This window comes from Thalassophryne amazonica, chromosome 3, assembly GCF_902500255.1.
Source record: "Thalassophryne amazonica chromosome 3, fThaAma1.1, whole genome shotgun sequence".
Classification (NCBI taxonomy): domain Eukaryota; kingdom Metazoa; phylum Chordata; class Actinopteri; order Batrachoidiformes; family Batrachoididae; genus Thalassophryne; species Thalassophryne amazonica.
The window spans coordinates 45,723,170-45,750,259 of NC_047105.1; the positions used below are offsets into that span (position 1 = coordinate 45,723,170).

Consider the following 27,090-nt stretch of genomic DNA (forward strand, 5'->3'; position numbering starts at 1 on the left):
TCGTCTTGTCCTACTCACCTTGGGACCAGCCAGACCATCTTGACCAGGGAAACCACGATTGCCAGGGGCTCCCTGTGTATATATATACACACACACACACACACACACACACACACACACACACACACACACACACACACACACACACACACACACACACACACACACACACACACACACACACACACACACACACACACCGAGGAAATGTGAGTCACAGTTCTAATATTTATCACAATTATGGTTTTATTCTTTTATTCAGATTTTAAATACCTGACATTCCAATAACATTCATGCATTTGACAGATGCTTCCAAATGTCACTCGTTCTTTTTTCCCCATAATAATTCAAACAAATTGGTAATTGATGGGAAGAATATAAACCTGGACATATTCATTTTCTTCTCATTTTGTTTTAGTGTTTTTATTAATTTATGAATTCTGTGCTCACATTATGGTCTGATAATGTAAATTTTCATTTGCTGTAGCTGGTGTACAGTGAGTTGGGAGATAAATATATCCAAATGTATGATGTTCCTACTCCCCCTACTAGGGGCCGTCGCAGTAGTTCATCTTTCTCTATCACACTTTGTGTTCTGCATCTTCTACGCCAACCACCTGTATGTGCGCCATCACCACATCCATAAACCTCCGTTGTGGCTTTCAACTTCTCTCCTGCCTTCCGGCTCCATCCTCAGCATCCTTCTCCAGATATACCCCATACCCATTGTGTGCACATATTCAATCTATCTCAATCTTGCCTCTCTCACTTTGTCTCCAGAACATCCTACCTGCACTGTCTTTCCAATATACTCACCCCTAATCCTTGTCTTTACGTTTGATACGACTTAAACATAAAAGTTTTGCATGACAGCTAGAATATACAGTAGTATTGCAGATACAAATATATGGTGACAGTAGTGAATGTTTTGTAAATTATGCCAGAGTTTCAAAAACTATAAAGACTTCAAAATTATCCATAATATTAAATTATCTGACAACATTTGATTAGTGAAGCCACACTTGAAGAAAGCAGCTAAGTGGAAGCACTCACTCTCTCTCCAGGAGGTCCGAGTGGTCCAGGAGCGCCGGGTTCACCCCTGGGGCCTCTCTTACCCTCTTCTCCTTGCAGACCATGAGGTCCTTGCAGACCAACTGGTCCCTGGGTAAAAAGGAATACACTTTGATTTAATTGTTCTTAGAGCTGATTACGATAACCAGAGTGTGTGCATTATAGACATTAAAGTAAAGATCTAGATTTGGTGATAGAGTTGAAAACATAAGAACAGAGGCAGAGCATCTGCTATGGTGAAATTAAAACAACAAAGAAATAGAATAAAACCTCACAATTTCTCCTTTGGGTCCGGCTTCTCCTTTGAATCCCGGAATACCCGGGTCACCCTAAAAAGAAATGGACAGTGATATAACACAATGTTAAAAAGAATCTTTGTGTTTATACAGTACAAACCTATCTCTGAGCCATAGAGGTCAGTACATACAGATGTTCCTTTGGGCCCAAGGGGTCCAGTTGCTCCCTGTGGCCCAGGAGGACCACGAGGTCCAGGAAAACCAGGGGCTCCAGCAATACCAGGGGCACCCTGCAGAAAACACAAGTTAGCATTGTTGTTGATCCCATGCTTTATATTTTAGCATGCTAGTATTGTGTAATGTTACTGTAGAAACATGCTGTGTTTGAGTGTCAGTGCCAGTTTTTCACATTTAGCACAGTAATTCACTTTGACTTGAGAACAGTGCTCAGAAAAACTGCAGGATAACCAAAACAGTCTTCTACATCACCCTCCCCAGACCCCCCAAATATGGCCCTCTTAAACCCCCCCTCCACCACCACCACCACCACCATTTTAAGCAATTTTCTTTATTTGCGTCTCACATGCCTGGAAGCTCCCCACCATCATTTAGGTCCTTCAGACTTTTTTTTTTCAGCAAATGCTTCTGGGGAGCATTAGCATGGCTAAAACCCTTCAGCTTCTGGGGGCTTCCCAACGAGAATTCCCGCGGGATCTCCTCTATTGTCAATCCAGGAAAAGTTCAACATTTGACAATTCCTGTTTCACTGTGGACTCAAAATTTGTCACTTCCTGTTTGGGACTCCCTGAAGCATGACTAAGCTCGCACCGCTTGCAAGTTGCTTTGCTCGTATAACATGTTGAATATATTTTCTGATATATTTTGATGTCTTTTGAAATATTGGCTTTAGAACATGTGAAGGAAATGACCACATGTCCACATGTACACAATATTTTTGAAACAGGGAATTACTAAAGCATGCCAAAGCAACATGTGGTGATGCTGCGTTCACATAACCTCACAAAAACTTAAGTTTTTATGATTGTTTATCTCAAGTTAACATGTGCATGCAGCATAAAGGGCCCCACACTATGTGAAAAGCCCTTAATTGTATTGCTGTGCCGACCAATCAAAAACCTGGAAAAAAAAGACAAAACACCCCTTTTCCTTGTCTGCATGCAAACAATGGGAAGAGAATTTCCAAATCTTCTCCTTGGGCATAGTTTTGCAAATGCTTAATTTTCTGTGACCTGAAATGGAGTTTTCGTGTACACAAAAGGCTAAAACTCAAGGGAAAAGCTATGTTTTCCAAAATGCCTGTTTATGTGTGGACTAGGCATGATTTGACTGAGGTGGCTCTTGGGAGGTAATGGTTGTGGGGATTGGTTTATGCAGGGGTGATATGAATTGCAAGTGCACACAAACAAGCACATGCACATTACATTCGCTTTACTTGATTACAAAAAAACATTCAGGTTTAAGGCTGGTGATCTATACATTGTCATCACAGTTACAATAAAATCAGCCTTTTTCTAAGTTGGCAAAGTGGTGTGATAGTCAACCCAGAAGACCAAGATGACATCATGACTATTCCATTTTTCTCACCAAAGAATTTGATCTAAGTCCCGCCTCTGACTTGGCAGATCACCAATTATAGTGTTATTAGAGTGTTACCTGAGATGGCCAATTAGATGCTAAGGGTGGTTTGTGCTACCCCAGGCCACCCCATAGATCCACTCATGGATAATGGAGTAAATATGATGTCACTGCTCAGTTGCATACACAAACCTGTTATTGTCCACCAGCAACTATTTGCACTTGCCTTCAGCATGAAAGCCTTCAGCTTTCAGGCTCCACTCCTGTGGAACCAGCTCCCAATTCGGATCAGGGAGACAGACACCCTCTCTACTTTTAAGATTAGGCTTAAAACTTTCCTTTTTGCTAAAGCTTATAGTTAGGGCTGGATCAGGTGACCCTGAACCATCCCTTAGTTATGCTGCTATAGACTTAGACTGCTGGGGGGTTCCCATGATGCACTGAGTGTTTCTTTCTCTTTTTGCTCTGTATGCACCACTCTGTATTTAATCATTAGTGATTGATCTCTGCTCCCCTACACAGCATGTCTTTTTCCTGGTTCTCTCCCTCAGCCCCAACCAGTCCCAGCAGAAGACTGCCCCTCCCTGAGCCTGGTTCTGCTGGAGGTTTCTTCCTGTTAAAAGGGAGTTTTTCCTTCCCACTGTCGCCAAGTGCTTGCTCACAGGGGGTCGTTTTGACAGTTGGGGTTTTTACGTAATTACTGTATGGCTTTGCCTTACAATATAAAGCGCCTTGGGGCAACTGTTTGATGTGATTTGGTGCTATATAAATAAAATTGATTTGATTTGATTTGACTTGAAGTAAAACCCATTGTGGTTTGTTTTAGTATGTGCCCAAGACAAATATGTTGATTAGCATTATATTTTATCTTGCTTTAAAAGTACATTGATGACTTTTTCTTTCTTTTTTTAACACTGCCTGCATAGTTGACAATACTAGCTGATACTGTTGTGTTGTGTTGATAAATGGAGGCTGTGTTGAGTGGACGGAGCACATATAATTATGTATGTCCAGTCTTTAATACTTTACATGTCAGATAAATACTTTCCAGCAGGGGCGTAGGTTTGCATATGGACCATAGGGACAAGTCACAACCAATATTTTGGGATGGCAAAATAGTCCCTACAAATATTTAGCATTTTTGTTTATATAACAAAATCATTCACTATTTTTTTGCAAACTCGATACTATAATTTTAGTCGTCACGTTTTTTCGACGTGCCAGAATGACAGGGTTACCCATGTTGCAATTTCATTGGCTCACGTTCTTCTCACATGGACGTAAACAAAGCGCATCTCGTGGCAGGCAGTGCTTCATTTGTAAAGTGGGAGGTCCCAGAGCGCAGAGGATGGGTGGCTCCGGTGCAGTGTTGCCAGATGTACGATAATTATCGTATTTGTACGATAGTTGTGCCCTCTGTACGATGTACGATCAATAATGGGAAAAAATCCAATATGTACGATAATTTCAGTTGTTGCCCAAACACGCATCTCTCTCTGACACCCAAGAATCATTTTGCAGGCGTTGCACTCAGGCGGCATCAAAGACACAACACACACAGGGCTGCTGCTGGCTTTGGCCGCCCGGGACAACGTCATTTGAAAGGTGTCAACATTTTTTCTGTGTTCAACAAAATCTGCACAAGTGGCCATGGCATCGGATGATGATGACAGCGACCTCGAGGTTGAATTCGACTCTTTCTAGTCTGGTAATTAACACGTTTGTGTCCCTTCACAGAAAAAAAAAATGTTTCTAGTAGTGCGTTCTAGTTTCCCCATTACTATAATTACTGTTTAAAAATGTGACATAAAATTCTTTGGAAATTAAAAAAAAAAAAAAAACACTAAAATAGCTACGTTGTATGCGTTTTGTTTGTGTACGATCATTTCTCCCAAAATACGATAATGTTGAGGTTTTGGTACGATACTTTCATATTTCATATCTGGCAACACTGCTCCGGTGCAGAAAAACAAGAAGGGCGGGGTGGAGGGCTTGCGAACAATGCTGTGCGCCACACTTAAAATAAACTGCACACCCACACACACCTTCACAAATGACACTAACATCCTGCCTTTTCCTCAGAAATGACTACATTTATGTTTGCTGTCTGTCTCTGTACTTTTTTGTCAGTTTTGCGCTCTTTTTCATACTTTTGCCTCGTTTCAAAAGTCACCGAACGCAATTTACCGTAATATATGCAACATATAGCATGCTGTTGGAAAGCACGGGTTCTTGGCTTGCTGTCAGTGTTAATTTTTCAGTGAGGGCTTACATGAGAACTTACGGTAATGAGAATCAGCGGCGCATTAGTGTGAAACTTCCGTGTTTTCCCTCTGCGTTATGACATCACAGGCTTCGTTTACCGTAATACACCATATATATCATTGGAAATCCCTTTTTTTTTTTTTTTTAATTAGGTTGCCAGATACCTACAACTGCATTATTGATGAAGAGAATAGATTATACATCTTGGTTGCAAAAACTTTTTTTTTTTTTTTTTGTTAGCTCCACAAGTATTTTTTTGTTGTCTTGTTCTCTCAGGTGTAGGCCTATCGAATAGATTTGTGATTTTGGGTGCAATTTTGTTATTTAAGCTATTTGTTTGTTTGCCTACATGCTTAATATTGTAAATAAAGTGTTAAATTATTCAGCATTATGTCGTCATATGTTATGTATTATGCTGTACTTGTGCGTCTAATGGTATGAGTGGGTTAGGGGGTGGTGGTGGTGGGCAGGGGGGCCGGGGGGGTGGTATTGTCCCTACCAAAGCTGAGACCAAACCTACGCCCTTGCTTTCCAACGCATACGGTTGCTCACAAAAGTGTCCAAATTTAATTTACAATGAATTATATCAATAAATCACCATTTATATACAATATGTAAATGTGTGAAAAACCACATACATGTCTTAAAAAAAGCTAAATAAGGAAAAACACAGTAAAAGTGTGGTATAGTTTTCACTTACAGCTGATCCTTTAGATCCAGGGATACCATCAGTACCAGGGTTACCCTGTGGAGAAAAAGACAGAACGCAGATGATGACGGTACTACAATAATCATGAATGGCCGCTTACTGTTCTATGATTAGCTGATCTAATTATGCTAAATGCATGAATATATTCTGTGACAGGTGGCTTTCTGCTATTGCCAGTCTGTTCCTGGCTCGGATTTATTTATAGATCTACTGCCTGGTTCATGACAACATAGTTGTGCTATCCAGGATGGCACATTGGATGTATTTCAGTGTGAGAATGAGATCCTCACACTGAAAAATGACATTGAGCTCAAATCCAGTGCAACACCTGACAACAATGTCCAATTCTTCAATCTAATGCAGAAAGAGAAATATCCCAACCTGAAACAAACTGCACAGAATTTGACTGCACTTTTTGGATCAACATATTTGTGTGAGTCTGCCTTTTCACATATGAAAACTCAAGCACTGTGCTCGTACAGCCCAAACCTCCACCAATACTAGTTTCCAATTCCACAAATTTTTACCTTGGAAAAGATTTTCAAGGTCAAAGTCTTGATAGAAGTGACTTTTCATAAGCTAAATTAGATATGATCAGATGTCAGGAGTATGTATTGAGTTCATGCACTTGAATCAAAGTTTTTTTTTTTTGTAGTGTTGTCAAATTTTTTTTTCAACTTTTTTGGTTTCTGAATTATTTTTCCAGATAATTTTCACAGAACACTGGTTATCTCTGTTATGCACAATTTGTCATCACTTTTTGACACTTGCCTTCCGATTGATCATTGGAAGATAGACAAACAAGCATAAAACTGGAAGCTCTATCCAATTTTGGTGCTATAGGTAAATCCATAATAGAAAAATGAGAGTGACTGAGACACTTTGATTGAGATATAATGCAAAATGTACACCAAATGAGCTTTTCAATATTAAAGTCAAATGTCCACAAAATCCACAATCCGGATGAGATCTGTATCAAACTTTGTCAGGCTGTAGTGAGCACCAGTCTGCACCTTACTTTCAAATATGAGAGTGATTGGGGCATGTTTGATTAAGATATAATATAAAATATACATTACATGGGGTTTTCAATGTTAAATTTAAATGGCCACAAAATCTGTCATCTAGATCAGATCCAGGTCAAACTGTGTTAGTCGATAAAGGATACCAAAGAAATTTGATCTTTTTGGACATAGTTATGAATTTTTGAACATTTGTTCATTGTTATACATAGGGATTTTCCAATTTCCCAAGATTTTTCCTGACTTTGACCTTTGGCCTTGAAACAGTTCTTGCCTATCAGGATATGAATTTTCAGAAAGAATTTCATAATGACGTATCAGAAATTGTGGGCTCCAGGCTATTCACAAACAGACAAACAGACAGAGAAACAGGGGTGAAAACATAACCTCCTCTCACTTTGTTTGGTGGAGGTAATCATCAAGTCAAAATACAGATCCACCATGACTGATGACCACCTTGCAGCCTTGCTTACGGCTGGAACTCAGCTCCTACTGTCCGGACTATGAGAGACTAGCTTCTTCCTCTCAGTGTCAGAAGTTCCACTAAGGTAGGGAACAACCTTTCCAACTTGAATCAGGCATTATATAATTGGGGTTGTTTGTTGTTGTGTTGTTAGACATCAGTCCTAGGCAGTGGTGGGCACAGCTGACCAAAAAGTTAGCTTCGATAACAGCTAATCAGCTAACTGAAAAGTTGTCTTTTATAAAGCTAAACCGATAAACCACCCAAAAATTTATCGGAACCTATACAGTTAACCGATAACTTTCAGTATTGCTTCCAATACACTTGCAACTGCTAACAAGCTGATTTTGAGTTTTAACACCATGATCACCTCTGATAGCATCAAAGGTGACCACAGACCCAAACAGTGAGTCATCACTTCTGTCTTTGTGCACCCTGCCCACTGCTGGAAGCTCCTGTTTACTACATATTTTGCAGCAGTGAAGCAGTTGAAAGGAGCTAAGCTCAACTGGCAACTCTGTTTTGAGAAATGTGAAGTTAGCGACACCACCAACCATAGTCAATTGTCTTCCGGGGGCCAGAGCAGGCGACATTGAAGGAAATTTGAAACTGCTGGCTAAGGCTAAGCGTAAATTTGGTAAGATTGTAATTCACGTCGGCAGTAATGACACCCGGTTACGCCAATCGGAGGTCACTAAAATTAATATTGAATCGGTGTGTAACTTTGCAAAAACAATGTCGGACTCTGTAGTTTTCTCTGGGCCCCTCCCCAATCAGACCGGGAGTGACATGTTTAGCCGCATGTCCTCCCTGAATTGCTGGCTGTCTGAGTGGTGTCCAAAAAATGAGGTGGGTTTCATAGATAATTGGCAAAGCTTCTGGGGAAAACCTGGTCTTGTTAGGAGAGACGGCATCCATCCCACTTTGGATGGAGCAGCTCTCATTTCTAGAAATCTAGCCAATTTTCTTAAATCCTCCAAACCGTGACTATCCAGGGTTGGGACCAGGAAGCAGAGTTGTAGTCTTACACACCTCTCTGCAGCTTCTCTCCCCCTGCCATCACCTCATTACCCCATCCCTGTAGAGACGGTGTCTGCTCCCAGACCACCAATAACCAGCAAAAATCTATTTAAGCATAAAAATTTCAAAAGAAAAAATAATATAGCACCTTCAACTGCACCACAGACTAAAACAGTTAAATGTGGTCTATTAAACATTAGATCTCTCTCTCCTAAGTCCCTGTTAGTAAATGATATAATAATTGATCAACATATTGATTTATTCTGCCTTACAGAAACCTGGTTACAGCAGGATGAATATGTTAGTTTAAATGAGTCAACATCCCCGAGTCACACTAACTGCCAGAACGCTCGTAGCATGGGCCGAGGCGGAGGATTAGCAGCAATCTTCCACTCCAGCTTATTAATTAATCAAAAACCCAGACAGAGCTTTAATTCATTTGAAAGCTTGTCTCTTAGTCTTGTCCATCCAAATTGGAAGTCCCAAAAACCAGTTTTATTTGTTGTTATCTATCGTCCACCTGGTCGTTAATATGAGTTTCTCTGTGAATTTTCGGACCTTTGGTCTGACTTAGTGCTTAGCTCAGATAAGATAATTATAGTAGGCGATTTTAACATCCACACAGATGCTGAGAATGACAGCCTCAACACGGCATTTAATCTATTGTTAGACTTGATTGGCTTTGCTCAAAATGTAAATGAGTCCACCCACCACTTTAATCATACCTTAGATCTTGTTCTGACTTATGATATGGAAATTGAAGACTTAACAGTATTCCCTGAAAACCCCCTTCTGTCTGATCATTTCTTAACATTTACATTTACTCTGATGGACTACCCAGCAGTGGGGAATACGTTTCATTACAGTATAAGTCTTTCAGAAAGCGCTGTAACTAGGTTTAAGGATATGATTCCTTCTTTATGTTCTCCAATGCCATATACCAACACAGTGCAGAGTAGCTACCTAAACTCTGTGAGTGAGATAGATTATCTCGTCAATAGTTTTATATCCTCATTGAGGACAACTTTGGATGCTGTAGCTCCTCTGGAAAAGAGAGCCTTAAATCAGAAGTGCCTGACTCCGTGGTATAACTCACAAACTCGCAGCTTAAAGCAGATAACCCGTAAGTTGTAGAGGAAATGGCGTCTCCCTAATTTAGAAGAGCTTCACTTAGCCTGGAAAAAGAGTCTGTTGCTCTATAAAAAAGCCCTCTGTAAAGCTAGGACATCTTACTACTCATCACTAATTGAAGAAAATAAGAACAACCCCAGGTTTCTTTTCAGCACTGTAGCCAGGCTGACAAAGAGTCAGAGCTCTATTGAGCCGAGTATTCCTTTAACTTTAACTAGTAATGACTTCATGACTTTCTTTGCTAATAAAATTTTAACTATTAGAGAAAAAATTACTCATAACAATCCCAAAGACATATCGTTCTCTTTGGCTGCTTTCAGTGATGCCGGTATTTGGTTAGACTCTTTCTCTCCGATTGTTCTCTCTGAGTTATTTTCATTAGTTACTTCCTCCAAACCATCAACATGTCTATTAGACCCCATTCCTACCAGGCTGCTCAAGGAAGCCCTACCATTAATTAATGCTTCAATCTTAAATATGATCAATCTGTCTTTATTAGTTGGCTATGTACCACAGGCTTTTAAGGTGGCAGTAATTAAACCATTACTTAAAAAGCCATCACTTGACCCAGCTATCTTAGCTAATTATAGGCCAATCTCCAACCTTCCTTTTCTCTCAAAAATTCTTGAAAGGGTAGTTGTAAAACATGGCCTCAGACAGTGGACTCATCTCTGTGCTTGTTCTGTTAGACCTCAGTGCTGCTTTTGATACTGTTGACCATAAAATTTTATTACAGAGATTAGAGCATGCCATAGGTATTAAAGGCACTGCGCTGCGGTGGTTTGAATCATATTTATCTAATAGATTACAATTTGTTCATGTAAATGGGGAATCTTCTTCACAGACTAAGGTTAATTATGGAGTTCCACAAGGTTCTGTGCTAGGACCAATTTTATTCAATTTATACATGCTTCCCTTAGGCAGTATTATTAGACAGCATTGCTTAAATTTTCATTGTTACGCAGATGATACCCAGCTTTATCTATCCATGAAGCCAGAGGACACACACCAATTAGCTAAACTGCAGGATTGTCTTACAGACATAAAGACATGGATGACCTCTAATTTCCTGCTTTTAAACTCAGATAAAACTGAAGTTATTGTACTTGGCCCCATAAATCTTAGAAACATGTTGTCTAACCAGATCCTTACTCTGGATGGCATTACCCTGACCTCTAGTAATACTGTGAGAAATCTTGGAGTCATTTTTGATCAGGATATGTCATTCAATGCGCATATTAAACAAATATGTAGGACTGCTTTTTTGCATTTGCGCAATATCTCTAAAATTAGAAAGGTCTTGTCTCAGAGTGATGCTGAAAAACTAATTCATGCATTTATTTCCTCTAGGCTGGACTATTGTAATTCATTATTATCAGGTTGTCCTAAAAGTTCCCTGAAAAGCCTTCAGTTAATTCAAAATGCTGCAGCTAGAGTACTGACAGGGACTAGAAGGAGAGAGCATATCTCACCCATATTGGCTTCTCTTCATTGGCTTCCTGTTAATTCTAGAATAGAATTTAAAATTCTTCTTCTTACTTATAAGGTTTTGAATAATCAGGTCCCATCTTATCTTAGGGACCTCATAGTACCATATCACCCCAATAGAGCGCTTCACTCTCAGACTGCAGGCTTACTTGTAGTTCCTAGGGTTTGTAAGAGTAGAATGGGAGGCAGAGCCTTCAGCTTTCAGGCTCCTCTCCTCTGGAACCAGCTCCCAATTCGGATCAGGGAGACAGACACCCTCTCTACTTTTAAGATTAGGCTTTAAACTTTCCTTTTTGCTAAAGCTTATAGTTAGGGCTGGATCGGGTGACCCTGAACCATCCCTTAGTTATGCTGCTATAGACTTAGACTGCTGGGGGGTTCCCATGATGCACTGAGTGTTTCTTTCTCTTTTTGCTCTGTATGCACCACTCTGTATTTAATCATTAGTGATTGATCTCTGCTCCCCTCCACAGCATGTCTTTTTCCTGGTTCTCTCCCTCAGCCCCAACCAGTCCCAGCAGAAGACTGCCCCTCCCTGAGCCTGGTTCTGCTGGAGGTTTCTTCCTGTTAAAAGGGAGTTTTTCCTTCCCACTGTCGCCAAGTGCTTGCTCACAGGGGGTCGTTTTGACCGTTGGGGTTTTTCCGTAATTATTGTATGGCTTTGCCTTACAATATAAAGTGCCTTGGGGCAACTGTTTGTTGTGATTTGGCGCTATATAAATAAAATTGATTTTGATTTGATTCAACTCTACACATACACAAAAGAAGCCATTATTCCTTAACCAAATACGGCCATGCCAGTGAGGCAGAGGTCTTGGAAAATAAAGCAGTTTTGAGTTATGGTTTTGATTTAAAAATCATCAAATTATTCCGGATAGAATAACTCCATTAATGTCAGTTCTGTCATTTGTACAAACTTAAAATATAACACATATCTTTTAATTTTAAATAATGCACTAATTTTGAAGTTTTGTAACAAACACAGACAGATGCCAAAGGGATTATGGGTAAATAAGCCTCCACTAACACTGATTAGTTGACTCATTCATTCTATGTAAAAACCATCATGTTAATTTGAGGTGTGTGTGTGTGTTGGTGTTTACATATAAATGTGCTTTTGTAAAATATGCCTTTTTTTTATTCATTCTCACCTGCAAAGGCATGTCTACATCCTGCATCTGTGTTCAAACCTCTTCTATCTTCAGAGCATGTTCACAAATAATTAGAAGTGTTAAAAATATTACTGCTGCTCTAAGACATGTTGTACAATTATATTATTTGGCCATTTAGTTTCTTAACCTTCTGGGGTCCACAGAAATGCTGAAGCACCCACATCAATTTTTTGTCAATTATCTATTAACTAACATATGAAATCTTTCTCACTGTGGAAAGTATATCGTGTCAAGAAACATACTGTGTAATATACCAAATCATTTACATGTACCTCAGACAAAACAGTTGTAGTTACTGTGGTGTATTCACATTTCAGTATTAATCATAATTAGGATTCAAGCCTCAATCTTTGACAGAATGCTCATTTATTCAGAGATGCTTTTTATTGTTTGTTTGTAATTATATGCAATTCACTAGAATAAGATACAGTTAGGTCAAAACACATGTATGACTTTTGACTTCAATAACATCCCAAATTATCCAAAAACACCAAAACGTATCCCATTTAAAGATGGATTTTCCCACCCAAATTTCTAAGTTTGTTGTTCTCTCTGCCCTTTGATGTTCAGATGTTCATGCACTGTACTGCATACTGCAATTTGATTGAGATATAATGCAAAATGTACACCAAATGGGCTTTTCATACTGTAGTGCAGCAGAATTTATCAGCACAAGCTACAGGTTCTTTAATGGTCAAGGTTGCCATTAACTAGTCCACCAGTGTCAGTTAATTCCAAATGGTAAATAGGCTGTATTAGTACAGCACGTTTTCATGTCTTGCAGATGCTCAAAACCTTTTACACTGATGTCACTGACAGGACTCAACTTGGCGATCTATTCTGTTGCCTGTCTGTGTTACACCAGTATTCACTTTGAAACTTTATCTGCTGTATGCGACTTTGTTTGGAATATGTGAGGAGAGAATCACTTACAGAGGCCCCAGATGGGCCGGGTGATCCAGGAGTCCCTGACTCTCCACGGGGTCCTTGTGCACCCTCAGGTCCGCGAGCACCAGTGGGACCAGCTTCGCCCTGATCAGTACCATCAAAAAAAGAAGAGCATTGAAACTTGATTACTATGCACTAAAAAACATTTTAAAGTAACCCTAAAATATCACAGAGCATTCATTGAAAATAAAAGTGAAATCATGAAATCAAATAAGTTAGTCATTAATAAAAAAAACATCACAACTTCATATAATCTGTATTAATCATTACAAATGTAGAAATGAGGTTAGTAGTTATATAAAAATACAAAGACATTTGAGAATGAACCACAACCTAAATAAAAATCTACGTATTTCTTATCCAAGCAACAGTGGCCTCTACTGGCCACAAAGCACCCTGTGATTAGCAACAAGGCTTTACAAACAACTTCACTGGACTGTTTTGTTTCATATTTTGGTCATTGTGCATATTAAAAGAAGATGCCAACGTAGGAGATTCACTGGTTTTCACCTGTGTGTATCAAAATGTAACATTTCAGACCCAAATATTCATTAATTTATTCATTTTCAACCACTTATCCAGGTCCGGGTTGCGGTTACAGCTCCTCCCACACTTCCCTATCCTCGGCCAAGTCCTGCAACTCTTCCTAGGGCATCCCAAGGTGTTACCAAGCTAGCTGGGAAATATAATCTCTCCAGTGTGTTGTAGCTCTTCCCCAGGGCCTGGATGTGCCTGAAAGACCTCCCTAGGGAGACAACCAGGGGACATCCTCACAGGGGCCTGAACCACTTTCAGTGTGAAGAAGCAGCGGTTCTACTCTGAGTCCCTCTCGGCTAGTCGAGCTTCTCACCCTATCCAGGAGTGTAAGCCCAGATATCCAACAGAGGAATCATTTATGCCGCTTGTATCTGCGATCTTATTCTTTCAGTCATTACCCAAAGCTCATGACCATAGGTGAGGATAGGAGCATAAATTGACTGGGAAATTGAGAGCATCACCTTCTGGCTCAGCTCCTTCACCATGACTGTTTTGTACAGCGTCCGCAAAATTTCAGATGCCACCCCAATGTGTCTATTGCTCTCACACTCCAACTTACCCCCACTCGTGAACTAGACCCCGAGATAGTTAAACTCCTCCACTTAGAGCAGTAACTCTCCCCTGACCCAGAGGGGACAATCCAGTTGTCCAATTTGGAGGCGCTGATTCTCATCGCAGTTGCTTCAAACTCTGCCTCAAACCTGCTCAATGCACATTGAAGCTCACTGCCTGATGAATCCAACAGAACCACATCATCTGCAAAAAGCAGAGATGCAACTCTCAGGTCACCAAACTGGACACACTCTGGTTCCACTGGTTTTAAAACCAGATTAAGCAGTCATCTTTACATAGTTCTTCATCTTCTTTTGGCCATAAAGGGGTTGCCACAAAATAAGTCCCTTCAGCTGCTTGCTTGTTTCCCCTCTGGGTTGCCACAGTAAAACCGACGCAACCCACATTACATGGAGAAATGGGCATGGGGTGGTCTTTGAACTGGGAACCACTGAAACCAAGCACACTAACCACTTGGCCACCACGTGGTCACTGCAACATATTTTTATATTGTTGTATCCAAATTTAAGAACAGGCCTGGTGCTGGTGTCTGGCTTAGGGAAAAAAAATCTGCAATGGACTGGCATCCTGTCCAGGGGGAGTTAAAGATTCTCATCCGCTTCACGCTAAGAAACCCAGAGATAATCACTGGCACCAACGGGCCTCAGGGACTCTCTCGACTTACTTCTTTGTGCGAGCTCTGGCTGGGACCGTTTTCTGTGCTTACTGTTTACCGCATGCATTATGGTATCAGTGGTGCAATATTAACACAATTGTTGATGTTTTATGAGTATTACAGGATAAATTATGAAAGGGGTCGCCAATGGGTTAGTGCAGTTGTTTCTACAACCCCAGTTCCAATGAAGATGGGACGTTGTGTAAAATGTAAATAAAAATAGAATACAATGATTTGCAAATCCTCTTCAACCTATATTCAATTAAACCAGGGAACCGTTATTGTTTTTGTGCAAATATTTGCTCATTTTGAAATGGATGCCTGCAACACATTTCAAAAAAGCTGGGACAGTGGTATGTTTACCACTGTTACATCAGCTTTCCTTTGAACAACACTCAATAAGCGTGTGGGAAATGAGGACACTAATTGTGAGTGTCATGATTGGGCATAAAGGAGCATCTCAGCCGTTCACAAGCAAAGATGGAATGAGGATCATCACTTTGTGAACAACTGCATGAAAAAATAGTCCAACAGTTTAAGAACAATGTTTCTCAATGTCAATTGCAAGGAATTTAGGGATTCCATGATCTACAGTCCATAATATAATCAGAAAATTCAGAGAATCTGGAGAACTTTCTACATGTAAGCGGCAAGGCCAAAAACCAACAGTGAATGCCCATGAGCTTCGATCCCTCAGGTGGCGCTGCATTAAAAACCGACATCATTGTGTAAAGGATCTTACACTAACACTACGCTAACATTTCAGAACACCATTGTCAGTTAACACAGATTAAAAACTCTACCATGCAAAGTGAAAGCCATACATCAACAACATCCAGAAACGTTGCCACCTTCTCTGGGCCCAAGCTCATTTGAAATGGACAGACCAGCGCAAAGTTCAAAAGCCAGCGTCTGTGATGGTATGGGGTTGTATTAGTGCCCATGGCATGGGCAACTTACACATTTGTGATGGCACCATCAATGCTGAAAGGTACATCCAGGTTTTGGAGCAACACATGCTGCCATCTAAGCAACGTCTTTTTCAGGGACGTCCCTGCTTATTTCAGCAAGACAATGCCAAGCCACATTCTCCACGTGTTACAACAGCATGGCTTGTAGTAAAAGAGTGCAGGTACTAGACCAGCCTGCCTGCAGTCCAGACCTGTCACCCATTGAAGATGTGGCACATTGTGAAGCGCAAAATATGTCAACAGAGACCCCGGACTGTTGAACAACTGAAGTCGTACATCAAGCAAGAATGGGAAAGAATTCCATCTACAAAGCTTCAACAATTAGTGTCCTCAGTTCCCAAACACTTACTGAGTGTTGTTAGAAGGAAAGGTGATATAACACAGTGGTAAACATACCACTGTCCCAGCTTTTTTTGAAACATGTTGCAGGCATACATTTCAAAATGAGCAATATTTGCACAAAAACAATAAAGTTTATCAGTTTGAGCATGAGCATCAGTTTTGAGCATCAGTTTCAATATGGTTTCATGCCGAGAAGAGCACTACAGATGCAATGTTTGCTCTGAGAATACTGTTGGAAAAGTACAGAGAAGGACAGAAAGACTTACATTGTGTGTTTGTGGACTTAGAAAAAGCTTATGATAGGGTGCCAAGAGAAGAGTTGTGGCATTGTATGAGGAAGTCTGGAGTGGCAGAGAAGTATGTTAGGGTAGTGCAGGACATGTACAAAAATAGTGTGTGAGATGCGCAGTCGGAATGACAAACGAGGTGAGATTGAGATGGTTTGGACATGTGCAGAGGAGGGACCCAGGGTATATAGGGAGAAGGATGCTGAGGATGGAGCCACCAGGCAGGAGGAGAAGAGGGAGGCCAAAGAGGAGGTTCATGGATGTGCTGAGAGAGGACATGCAGGTGGTTGGTGTGACAGAGGAACATACAGAGGACAGGGTGAGATGGAAACGATTGATCTGCTGTGGCGACCCCTAACGGGAACAGCCGAAAGACAAAGAAGAAGTTTGAGCATTAAATATCTTGTCTTTATGGTGTATTCAGTTGAATATAGGTTGAAGAGGATTTGCAAATCATTGTATTCTATTTTTATTTACATTTCACACAACGTCCCAACTTCATTGGAATTGGGGTTGTAGTCTAGAAGGTCATTCACTTACTCATCTTCAATTGCTTATCTGGGATTGGGTTGCAGGGGAAACAACTCCAGCAGGGACCCCAAAGTTCCCTTTCCTGGCCACATTAACCACCTCTGACTGGGGGATCCCGAGGCTTTCACCGCAAAAACGGTGGATCTCAAAATAAGATATATAATCCGAAATCTAGCCAAAGTGTCTTGTATTAAGCAAAATACGGAAATAAGGAAACAATCTTGTTCCTTTGCTTGAATGTTTTGAAATCCATTGCCTTTCCTTGTTAGCTTGATATTAACTGGAAAAACACATATTAAGACAAGGGAGATACATTTTCCCAAAATTACATTTTTTCTTATATGACAAGATTACTTTTGATTTTAGACAAAAATTAGGTCAAATTTTCCTTTAATAAACCAGTCTCTCTCTTTTTTTTTTTTTTTTAGATATCGGTTTTTGCAGTGTTCCCAGGCGAGTGTGGAGATATAATCTCTCCACCTAGTCCTGGGTCTTCCTGGGGTCTCCTCCCATCCTGGGGAGGTGTCCCTAGGGAGGCGTCCAGGATGCATCCTTATCAGATGCCCAAAGCACCTCAGCTGGCTCCTTTCAATGAGATGCAGCAGCAGCTCTACTACGAGTCTCCCACGGATGACTGAGATTCTTACCCTATCTCTAAGTGAGACACCAGCCACCCTCCTGAGGAAGCCCATTTCGGCCACTTGTACCTGCAGTCTAGTTCTTTTGGTCATGAACCAGCATTTATGACCATAGGTGAGAGTAGGAACGAAGACTGACTAGTAGATCGAGAGCTTCGCCTTTTGGCTCATCTCCCTTTTCGTCACAATAGTACGTTAGAGCGAATGCAACACCACCCCTGCTGCGCCGATTCTCCGGCCAATCTCACGCTCCATCATCCCCTGACTCGTGAACAAGACCCCGAGGTACTTGAACTCCTTCACTTTGGGCAAGACCTCATTCACTACAGTCATCTGCAGTCCCATCGGTTTCCTGCTGAGTACCATGGCCTCAGATTTAGAGGTGTCGTTCCAGCCGCTTCACACTCGGCTGCGAACTGATCCAGTGAGTGTGAGGTTACTGGCTGGTGAAGCCAACAGGACCACATCGTCTGCAAAAAGCAGTGATGAGACTCTCAGCCCACCAAAATGAAGACCTCCACCCCCTGACGATGCTTCGATATTCTATCCATTGAATATCATAAACAGGATTGTTGACAAGGCGCAGCCCTGGCGGACGGCCAACGCCCACAGGAAACTGGTCTGACTTACTGCCAACCACCCGAACACAGCTCTCAGTTGCAAGTACAGAGATTGGAGATGGCCCTGAGAGGGACCCCCTCACTTCTCCAAGTCCCACAAAACACATGTAGACCTGGATGAGCATACTCCAGGCCCCCTCCAGATCCTTGTGAGAGTGAAGAGCTGGTCCGTGTGTTTCCTTGACCAGGATGGAAACCACATTGTTCCTCTTCATCAGAGGATTGACTATCGGCTCGAACGCTCCTTTCCAGCGCTCTGGAGTAGACTTTACTAGGGAGGCTGAGTACATGCCCCTGTAGTTGGCACACACTCTCTGTTCCCCTTTTTATTTTTTAATAAAAGGGGGACCACCACCCAAGTTTGCCACTCTTAGGCACTGTCCCAGACTCAAGGCAATGTTGAAGAGACGTCTCATCCAAAACAGTCCCTCCACACCCAGTGTGTGTACATGCATGTGCAACACACACACACACACCACACACACAACACACACACACACCACACACACACACACACACACACACACACACACACACCACACACACCACACCACACACACACACTGCTTCATTTAAAAAGAATCTGTGAATGTAATTTGGACGCCACCACATTGTGAGTTTTTGATAGAAATTTCTTTGCAACAAGTGTGGTAGAGTTATGTACAACACCCAAGAGTGAGGTAACAACACAGATGTACACTTCCATTTTTGACAAAAATGTTTCCTCTTGGCAAACCTCTGGTTTTGCAAACAGAAACTGAATTTTTAAGAACTTAAACACGGCCTCTTTGTTCTTTATTTTCCCTTCATAATTAGTGCAATAAAGTAATCAAACTCCACTGATGGAGCGTTTGTGCACAGAGCCGAGTCTGTCTGCCAAGCAAGCTGAAGAAATCGGTTACAGAGCAGAGAAAAAGAAGAAAAGGAGTGAGAGAAGACACTTCAAAGCCCCTCCTTCCTCATTTTCCACACAGATGGAGGAGCTTAAAGCACTTTGCAGTGCAGCCAGTCGGTCTCTGGTTTCCCCACAGCATTTCACTTGTCCCACTGAGCAACTTCAAGGCGTGAAAACAATTATTTTGCACACAACACAAATGTGTCTTGCAAAAGATTGTTCAAAATAAGCCTTAGGAACTGAAAATTATGTGAAAACTATGTTTATTAGAAGTGGAAGGAACGGACAAACAACAGTGACAGGACAATCTTCAACAGGTGCTCACCTTTGCACCGGGAGAACCAGGGAAGCCTGGAGCTCCAGAAGGACCGACAGGGCCCTACGGAGACAAAAGGAACGGGGGCGTCAGCTTAACTTGTAGTCAGTGAGACGTAAACTGCACACCAAACATCCATAAACCTGCACGAACTAAAACTAACAGCTTACTCCCAACAAATGAAGTTTTAGTTTGGAGTAAAAGTGGACAAATGACTCAAGACAAATGAGAGTTACTTACAGGGGGTCCAGCGGGGCCAGACAAGCCGTCATTTCCACGTGCACCCTGACATGATGACAGAATGTGTATCGGAAAGTTTGACGTCATGTTTCTTAAAGTGGGATATAAAAGACTAAATGTACCACAATGATTAGCATCAAAGTTGATACAAGTAGGCGAACTTCAGTCATTATATAATAATTGTGAATATAAAGCGGTGGTGTTGGTGAGTTAAACTGAACTACGACACTCACAGCAGCTCCGCTGGGTCCTGGAAGACCTCTCTCTCCAGGCAAACCATCGAGGTCCCTGTGGAGGTGAGAGAGAAGACATGACGCTTTCATGTTACGTTTGTTACGTGACTGTCATTTGCTGTGTTTTTTTTTTGTATGCTTTTGTTTTTGTGTTGGCGCCACCATGGTCCAGGAGCGCCATTTTCTCCAGGAGCGCCGCTTCACCTAGAGAGAGAGAGAGAGAGAGAGAGTAGAGAGAATCAAATGCAGGAGTCATACACCAGCTCACTTAAAGGTGTCATGCAATACACAACTGGTTTTAAATGTATCATTTAGTTACATGCAGTTACAGCTGTACACAGTTCCATGATTGTGCACGAAGAAATTCTTTTGCTGCAAATGATTTTCAGCTGAAATGTCTCATTTCAAACTTCTGGACACACATGTAACAGAAGTTCATATTCTAGAACTTGCTCAGACTCTTTGAGACACGCCCACTGAAGTGGTCTGTGGCTGTAGGACACGCCCACAGGGTCTGTGGAATGGAAATGGAAAGACATCACCCCTCCATGAAGCTGCAAAGTGCATTTGTGTAGCAAGCCCCAAAAGGCCATTGTATGGACTTATTTTTTATGGGTGAGAAGTTATTTTTAGATCTGATTTTAATAATAATAACTAGAGTACAACGCTCGTAGAGAGCAAACCTCCACCAACACTAGTTTCAATTCCACAAATTTTTACCTTGGAAAAAATTTTCAAGGTCAACATCCTCTTAGAAGTGGCTTTTCATACAGCTAAAATATAAAATAAAAAATATAGATCAAAAGGCTGTTACAAAGAATCAAATATCTGCTAAATCCGCAATACGGATCAGATGTGGATCAAGTTTAGGTCTATTCATTGAGAAGCAAGTTTGCGCTCATTGTCACAAATGAGAATGATTGAGGCTACTTCGATTGACATATAAGGCAAATGTACATAAAATGGGGTTTTCAATATTAACTCAAATGTTCCCAAATCCACAATCCAGATCAGCTCTGGATCAAACTTTTCAGGTGATAGCCACCTCACTTTCACATATGAGAGTGACTGGGGCATGTTTGATTAAGATATAATGTAAATATACATTAAATGGTGTTTTCATGTTAATTTCACAAATCTGTAACTCTGGGTCAGATCCAGATCAAACTGTCAGTCGATAAAGGACACCAGCTGACACAATACTCTCAGATATGAAATGAAATTTGATCTTTTTTGACAGAGTTATGAATTTCTGAATATTTGTTCAATGTAGGCATTTTTTTCCAATTTTTCCCAGATTTTTCCTGACTTTGATCTTGACCTATGACCCTTGAAAACTGAATCGGTTCTTGCCTATGAGGATATGAATCTTCAGTTAAAAAAACAAAAAAGTTCATAATGATTTATGAAAAATTGTGGGTCTCCAGGCTGTTTGTTTGTCACAAACAGTTAAACATTGGGCGATAACATAACTTATTATAAATTATTATTATCGTTGGCAGAGGTACGTCATTTTTTTTTTCATAAAGCACTTGACATTAAAAGGCAAATTTCAAGTGCTACACAAACAAATTTTAAAAGCATGCATAAAGATACATTAAAAGAACAGCAGCAGTCCCCATGAATTGGTTTTTGCTGCACAGGAAAAGTTTTTCATCTGCTGGTATATAAATGAATGTACTGATATTATTATCTGTGCAGTTCATGACAATATTGCCTCAAGGTGCTTCACACAACATGGAAAAACACAACAAAAGAATTAAAAGATTAAAACATGATATAAAGCAATCCATAAAAAAATACAAGAAATAAAAATTTATAGAATACATAATAACATAATAACATACATAAAATACTAATGATAAAACAGAGAAAACAAGCGGGTCTTAAGTTTTGATTTAAAAGTCTCCACAATGTCTGACTGCCGTACGTACAGCGGGAGATCATTCCATAGGGCAGGGGCACAATAAGAAAAGGCTCTTTGACCAGCAGACTTTTTATTCACCCTGTGAACGCAGGGCCTGAGCCGGTACATAGGGCTTAACCACCCCCACCAGGTAGGGAGGTGCGAGTCCATGAACAATTTTATAGGCCAATAACAGAACCTTAAAATTCAATCTCGCAGGAACAGGAAGCCAGTGAAGGGATGCCAAAATGGGTGTAATATTATCAAACTTTCTGCTTTGCGTCAAAAGTCTGGCTGCAACATTCTGAACCAACTGGAGGGGCTGGACTGCGGTAAACCAGAAAACAGAACATTGCAGACGCATGAATCAGGGTCTCAGCATCAGCCATAGACAGGATGGGACGAATCTTCGCTATATTTTGCAGATGAAAGAAAATAGTCCTTGTAATATCTCTAATGTGGAGGTCAAAGGACAATGTAGAATCAAAAATTACCCCAAGACTCCTCACTTTGTATGATGATGTAACAAACGAACCGAAGCTAAGCATTGGCTGATCAAATTGATGCCGATGTCTCTCTGGACCAAGAACCATCATTTCAGTCTTATCAGAGTTTAAAAGTAGGAAGTTACTAAACATCCAGCTTCTCACTGCTGCAAGGCAATCTTCTAAGGATTTTATGTGGATGAGACTACCAGCAGTTATCGGCAGATACACCATGTATATGGTCTCCATGAGGAAGAGGAGGTGTCTTTGGAGACATTACATATGGCTCAAAATACACTTCTGAGTGCCTCCATTGCATAGTGTTGGGTATGAACTGTGGCTGGAGTCAATATTGGGAGGGAATGCAAATCATACTAAGTGGGAACTCTCCACCTCTAAAAATATAATTCCCACTGTGGCTCTTCAGTATCTGTGTCCTTTTTTTTTTGTCATTTTTTTTTCCCCTGCCATTTGAAAAGATTTAGCCAGAAAACTCGGACAAGAATGAATCGTGAGCGAGCTGACTGTGAACGATTTGGAGCCATGACGCTCAGACAACTGCAGATTACAGCTTCAACTCAGTAGTGCACCAACCTTCACCTACCCCAGACTATGTCCAACCATAACTCAATACCAAATTAGCATTAAATAAGCTTAAACGAAGGCGAGGCTTATTCATACCTCCCAAGTTTCCAACCTGCCCAAATCCTCAACTTGATTCCTCCCATTATTATATTCAGTATTCACAAATACTTTAAGTTATGCAGTGATTGCTTCAAAGGTTTTTCTAAAATCAGCCAGACAAAAGTGTAAATAATACAAACTTTCACAAAATTAAAAGATACTTAGTATAAAAGTGCCACAGATTATATGAATCGCATTTGAAAGAATGATGAATTTAATCTTTTTTTGTCAAATCTGTGGGACAAATGTAATAGTCAAAAAATTCCAAAATTTAAAATTTGAAGAAAAAAAAGTTAAAAATCTAAAAATTCATATAGTTACAGGACACTTTGCAGTGCACATCTCATGGTGGTGTGGTTTAAATAAATCAAACTACATAAACCAAGCCGTGTTGGTGGTAACTGACACACGGTCAAATGGATAGATGGAATTTTTTGGTATTCTTCTAGCTTTACCCCTAAACCTTTTAGTCTTCATTCTTGTTTTTCACTACAAATTTTTAGCAAACTGTTTGGAAGACTACTTATGACCTTTTGAATAGTTGTCTAACATAACTCCTTCATTTGAAATAATTTATCTTTGTGTTAAAAAAAGAAGCTCTGCAAGTAACTCAAATGTTGTGAACATTATTTGGTGTCTTTTGTAGCTGCAGGGTGAACAGTGACAAAGGATCCAGCAGACAAAATGCACAAGTCCTCACCTTAGCGCCCACAGCTCCCGTCTCTCCCTTTGCACCATCAAGACCCGGATAACCCTGCAAGACAGAGACAAATTAGGAACAAAATCAACTCTCCCTTTGATATATTTGGTTATTTTTTTGGACAAGCAGCACACTCACTCGGTGTCCTTTGATGCCCGGCAAACCGGGGGTTCCTGGGAATCCTCGAGCTCCCTAAAAGAGGAAAGAAAAGGGAGAAACAAGGTATTTTTGACTATGTATGACATCATCGTGACTTCTGTGTGATTTCATGAGAATTTATTCATACCAGTCATGAGATTCGTGAGATTCATACCAATCAGTCACAATATAATACATACAGGATTTGTGGTTATTGAAATATACAAAAAAAAGGATGTTTTTCAGATGTTTTTTCTTGATTGCTGACCAAATTACTGCAAAATCTAAACACCTCAAGACATCAATCAAAGCAAAGTCCCTGGAAGTTTGAAGGAAATCTGTCCACTTATTTTTGAGTTATCTTTTCAGTCAGCCAGTCACACACACAGACAGACAGTCACACAGACAGGCAGACAGAGAAACAGACAGACAAACAGACAGGCAGACAGTCAAACAGACAGACAGACAGTCACACAGACAGACAGCCAGTCACACAGACAGGTAGACAGTCAACAGACAGACAGCCAGTCACACACACAGACAGACAGTCACACAGACAGGCAGACAGTCACACAGACAAACAGACAGTCACACAGACAAACAGTCACAGACAGGCAGACAAACAGACAGGCAGACAGTCACACAGACAGCCAGTCACACAGACAAACAGACAGAGAGACAGCCAGTCACACACACAGACAGACAGTCCACACGACAGGCAGACAGTCAAAACAGACAGACAGACAAACAGACAGGCAGACAGTCACACAGACAGGCAGACAGTCAAACAGACAGACAGACAGACAGTCAGACAGACAGACAGCCAGTCACACAGACAGGCAGACAATCAAACAGACAGACAGCCAGTCACACACACACAGACAGACAGTCACACAGACAGGCAGACAGTCAAACAGACAGACAGACAAACAGACAGGCAGACAGTCACACAGACACACAGACAGACAGTCATAGTCACACATACAGGCAGACAAACAGACAGGCAGACAGCCAGTCACACACACAGACAGACAGTCACACAGACAGGTAGACAGTCAAACAGACAGACAGATAGACAGTCAGACAGACAGACAGATAAACACAGTCACACAGACAAACAGACAGACACTCGCACATGCAGACAGACAGATAGACAGATAGTCACACATAGACACACACAATCACATAGACAGACAGACAGACAGATAGACAGATAGTCAGACAGACAGTCACACATGCAGACAGACAGATAGACAGATAGTCACACATACAGACACAGAGTCACACAGACAGACATATAGTCACACATGCAGACACACACAGTCACACAGACAGTCACACATGCAGACACACACAGTCACACAGACAGATAGTCACACATGCAGACAGACAGATAGTCACACAAAAAGACACACACACACACACACACACACACACATGCAGACAGACAGATAGACAGATAGTCACACATATAGACACACACAGACAGACAGTCACACATGCAGACAGACAGACAGACAGTCACACAGACAGACACACAGATACTCACACAGACAGACAGATAGTCACACACACACACACACACACACATCACGCCAATGACACCGTGCTGTCACTATGACGCTGACACCCCCCAGGTAATTAGGTTAAAAACTGTTTGTGTCATGTTGGGGCATGTTTTCTTCTAAATCTAGGAAGGTGCGTTTTGATGTCGAGTTTACTGAATAGCTACAAGCTGCTAAGATCTGAATACAAAATAAAAATAAAAGCCAATTCTTCTAGTGATCTGACAGACTTGATAGAAAATCAAAGTTTTGCTTTTAAATTTACTATCAAAAACACACTTATTTAGTGTCTGACCAAGGCATCTGGAGTTAGTCCCCCGGCGCCGAACTGTGGCTGCCCACTGCCCCTAGTGGTTGCATTGTGTCTAACTATAATTAGGAATCTGTTAAATGCAGAAGACAAATTTCATTGTATGTATATGTACAATGACATATACATAAAGGCTCTATTATTATTAATATTATTATTATTATCATCATGATGATAATAAAACAAATCTACTGTATTGAATGTTTCTTTTTATCACAATGAAATATACTGTGGTGAGCCTCATGTTTATTGATATTTGTCTCTTGGGCCATAACTAAGAAGTTGTTTCAGACACTGATTTAAAGAGAAAGAAGATTAAACTGAGATGTAGAAAAAATGTTCCATCAAGAATGAACCAGTGGAGGGTGGAAATGGTTCACACACTTGTCCCCCAAAGAGAGGGTCCCTGGTTCAATGCTGCCCTCACCCCATTCTCATTATATAGCTGGTGTTGAGTTAGGAACGATATCTGGCATAAAATTTGTGCCACACAAACATGGAGATCCATATTGAACCTGCTTTCGGGGTGACCGTGAACAAACAACCTTAATCATATAAAAAGACTCTTTGTAATCAAGCATGTGAGAGCTCTGATCGTCCTAGTCAAGTGCACTGTACCAGAAAAACCCTGTTTTTATAAAAAAAAAAAGTTGCTGTGAAAAGAAATAAATGGGGATCAGTTAAAGGTCTAAAAAAAATCCAGTAATTAAATGAACGTTTTTTTCTGAACCTTAAACTTGTATGTATATTGTACTATATTATACCTGATATATTGTAGCTATGAGTATGTTCATGCATTTCATGGCAACTTCAAGTATTTATTTCTGATGATATGATTAAATTAATATTGGAACTACTTAACCACATCTGCCACATACCAATTGACAGGAGTTACACAAAAAAGGAAAAAAATATGAGTGAAATTTACTTTTAAAAAAAGCAAATCTAACTGGGTGTATCCTGTCATTAGTAAATTCTATTTCAAAATAGAGGTTTTAAATGCATCACACTCACTGCAGCAGCGAATTCAGTTGATATGTTGAATTCAGGTGTGAGAATTATTAACAAGATTTTATTGTATTAAAAGAAAAAGAAATTTCACTCTGCATTTGTTTCAGTGTAACACCAAAGCAGCTGGTTACAAAATATTAAACGACTAATGACAGTGAGCTGGTGGTATTTCTTCAGCTGCTACACACGTAGGTTGTTAGTGTTATTTTGTGGACCATACTGTGGAACTGCAACCCCTGGACTGCTGCCCTATATTAATTATCACATGTTAATTTCCAAAGATAATTATTTTTCACAAAAGGATTTCTCACATCTAGAAATACTCAACAAAT

At 40.6% G+C, this 27,090-nt stretch overlaps 1 protein-coding gene across 1 annotated transcript in view; it reads right to left on the reverse strand.

The window, feature by feature from the left end:
- The window catches only part of col2a1b (collagen, type II, alpha 1b), a 140,239-nt gene that overhangs the window by 52,416 nt on the left and 60,733 nt on the right, over nucleotides 1-27,090 (reverse strand). Inside the window, 13 exon segments of the mRNA XM_034166160.1 lie at nucleotides 19-72; nucleotides 1,054-1,161; nucleotides 1,347-1,400; nucleotides 1,499-1,597; nucleotides 5,869-5,913; nucleotides 13,107-13,205; nucleotides 19,496-19,549; nucleotides 19,727-19,771; nucleotides 19,960-20,014; nucleotides 20,122-20,157; nucleotides 21,281-21,288; nucleotides 23,735-23,788; nucleotides 23,873-23,926. Coding sequence (XP_034022051.1) covers nucleotides 19-72; nucleotides 1,054-1,161; nucleotides 1,347-1,400; nucleotides 1,499-1,597; nucleotides 5,869-5,913; nucleotides 13,107-13,205; nucleotides 19,496-19,549; nucleotides 19,727-19,771; nucleotides 19,960-20,014; nucleotides 20,122-20,157; nucleotides 21,281-21,288; nucleotides 23,735-23,788; nucleotides 23,873-23,926 — 765 coding nt within the window.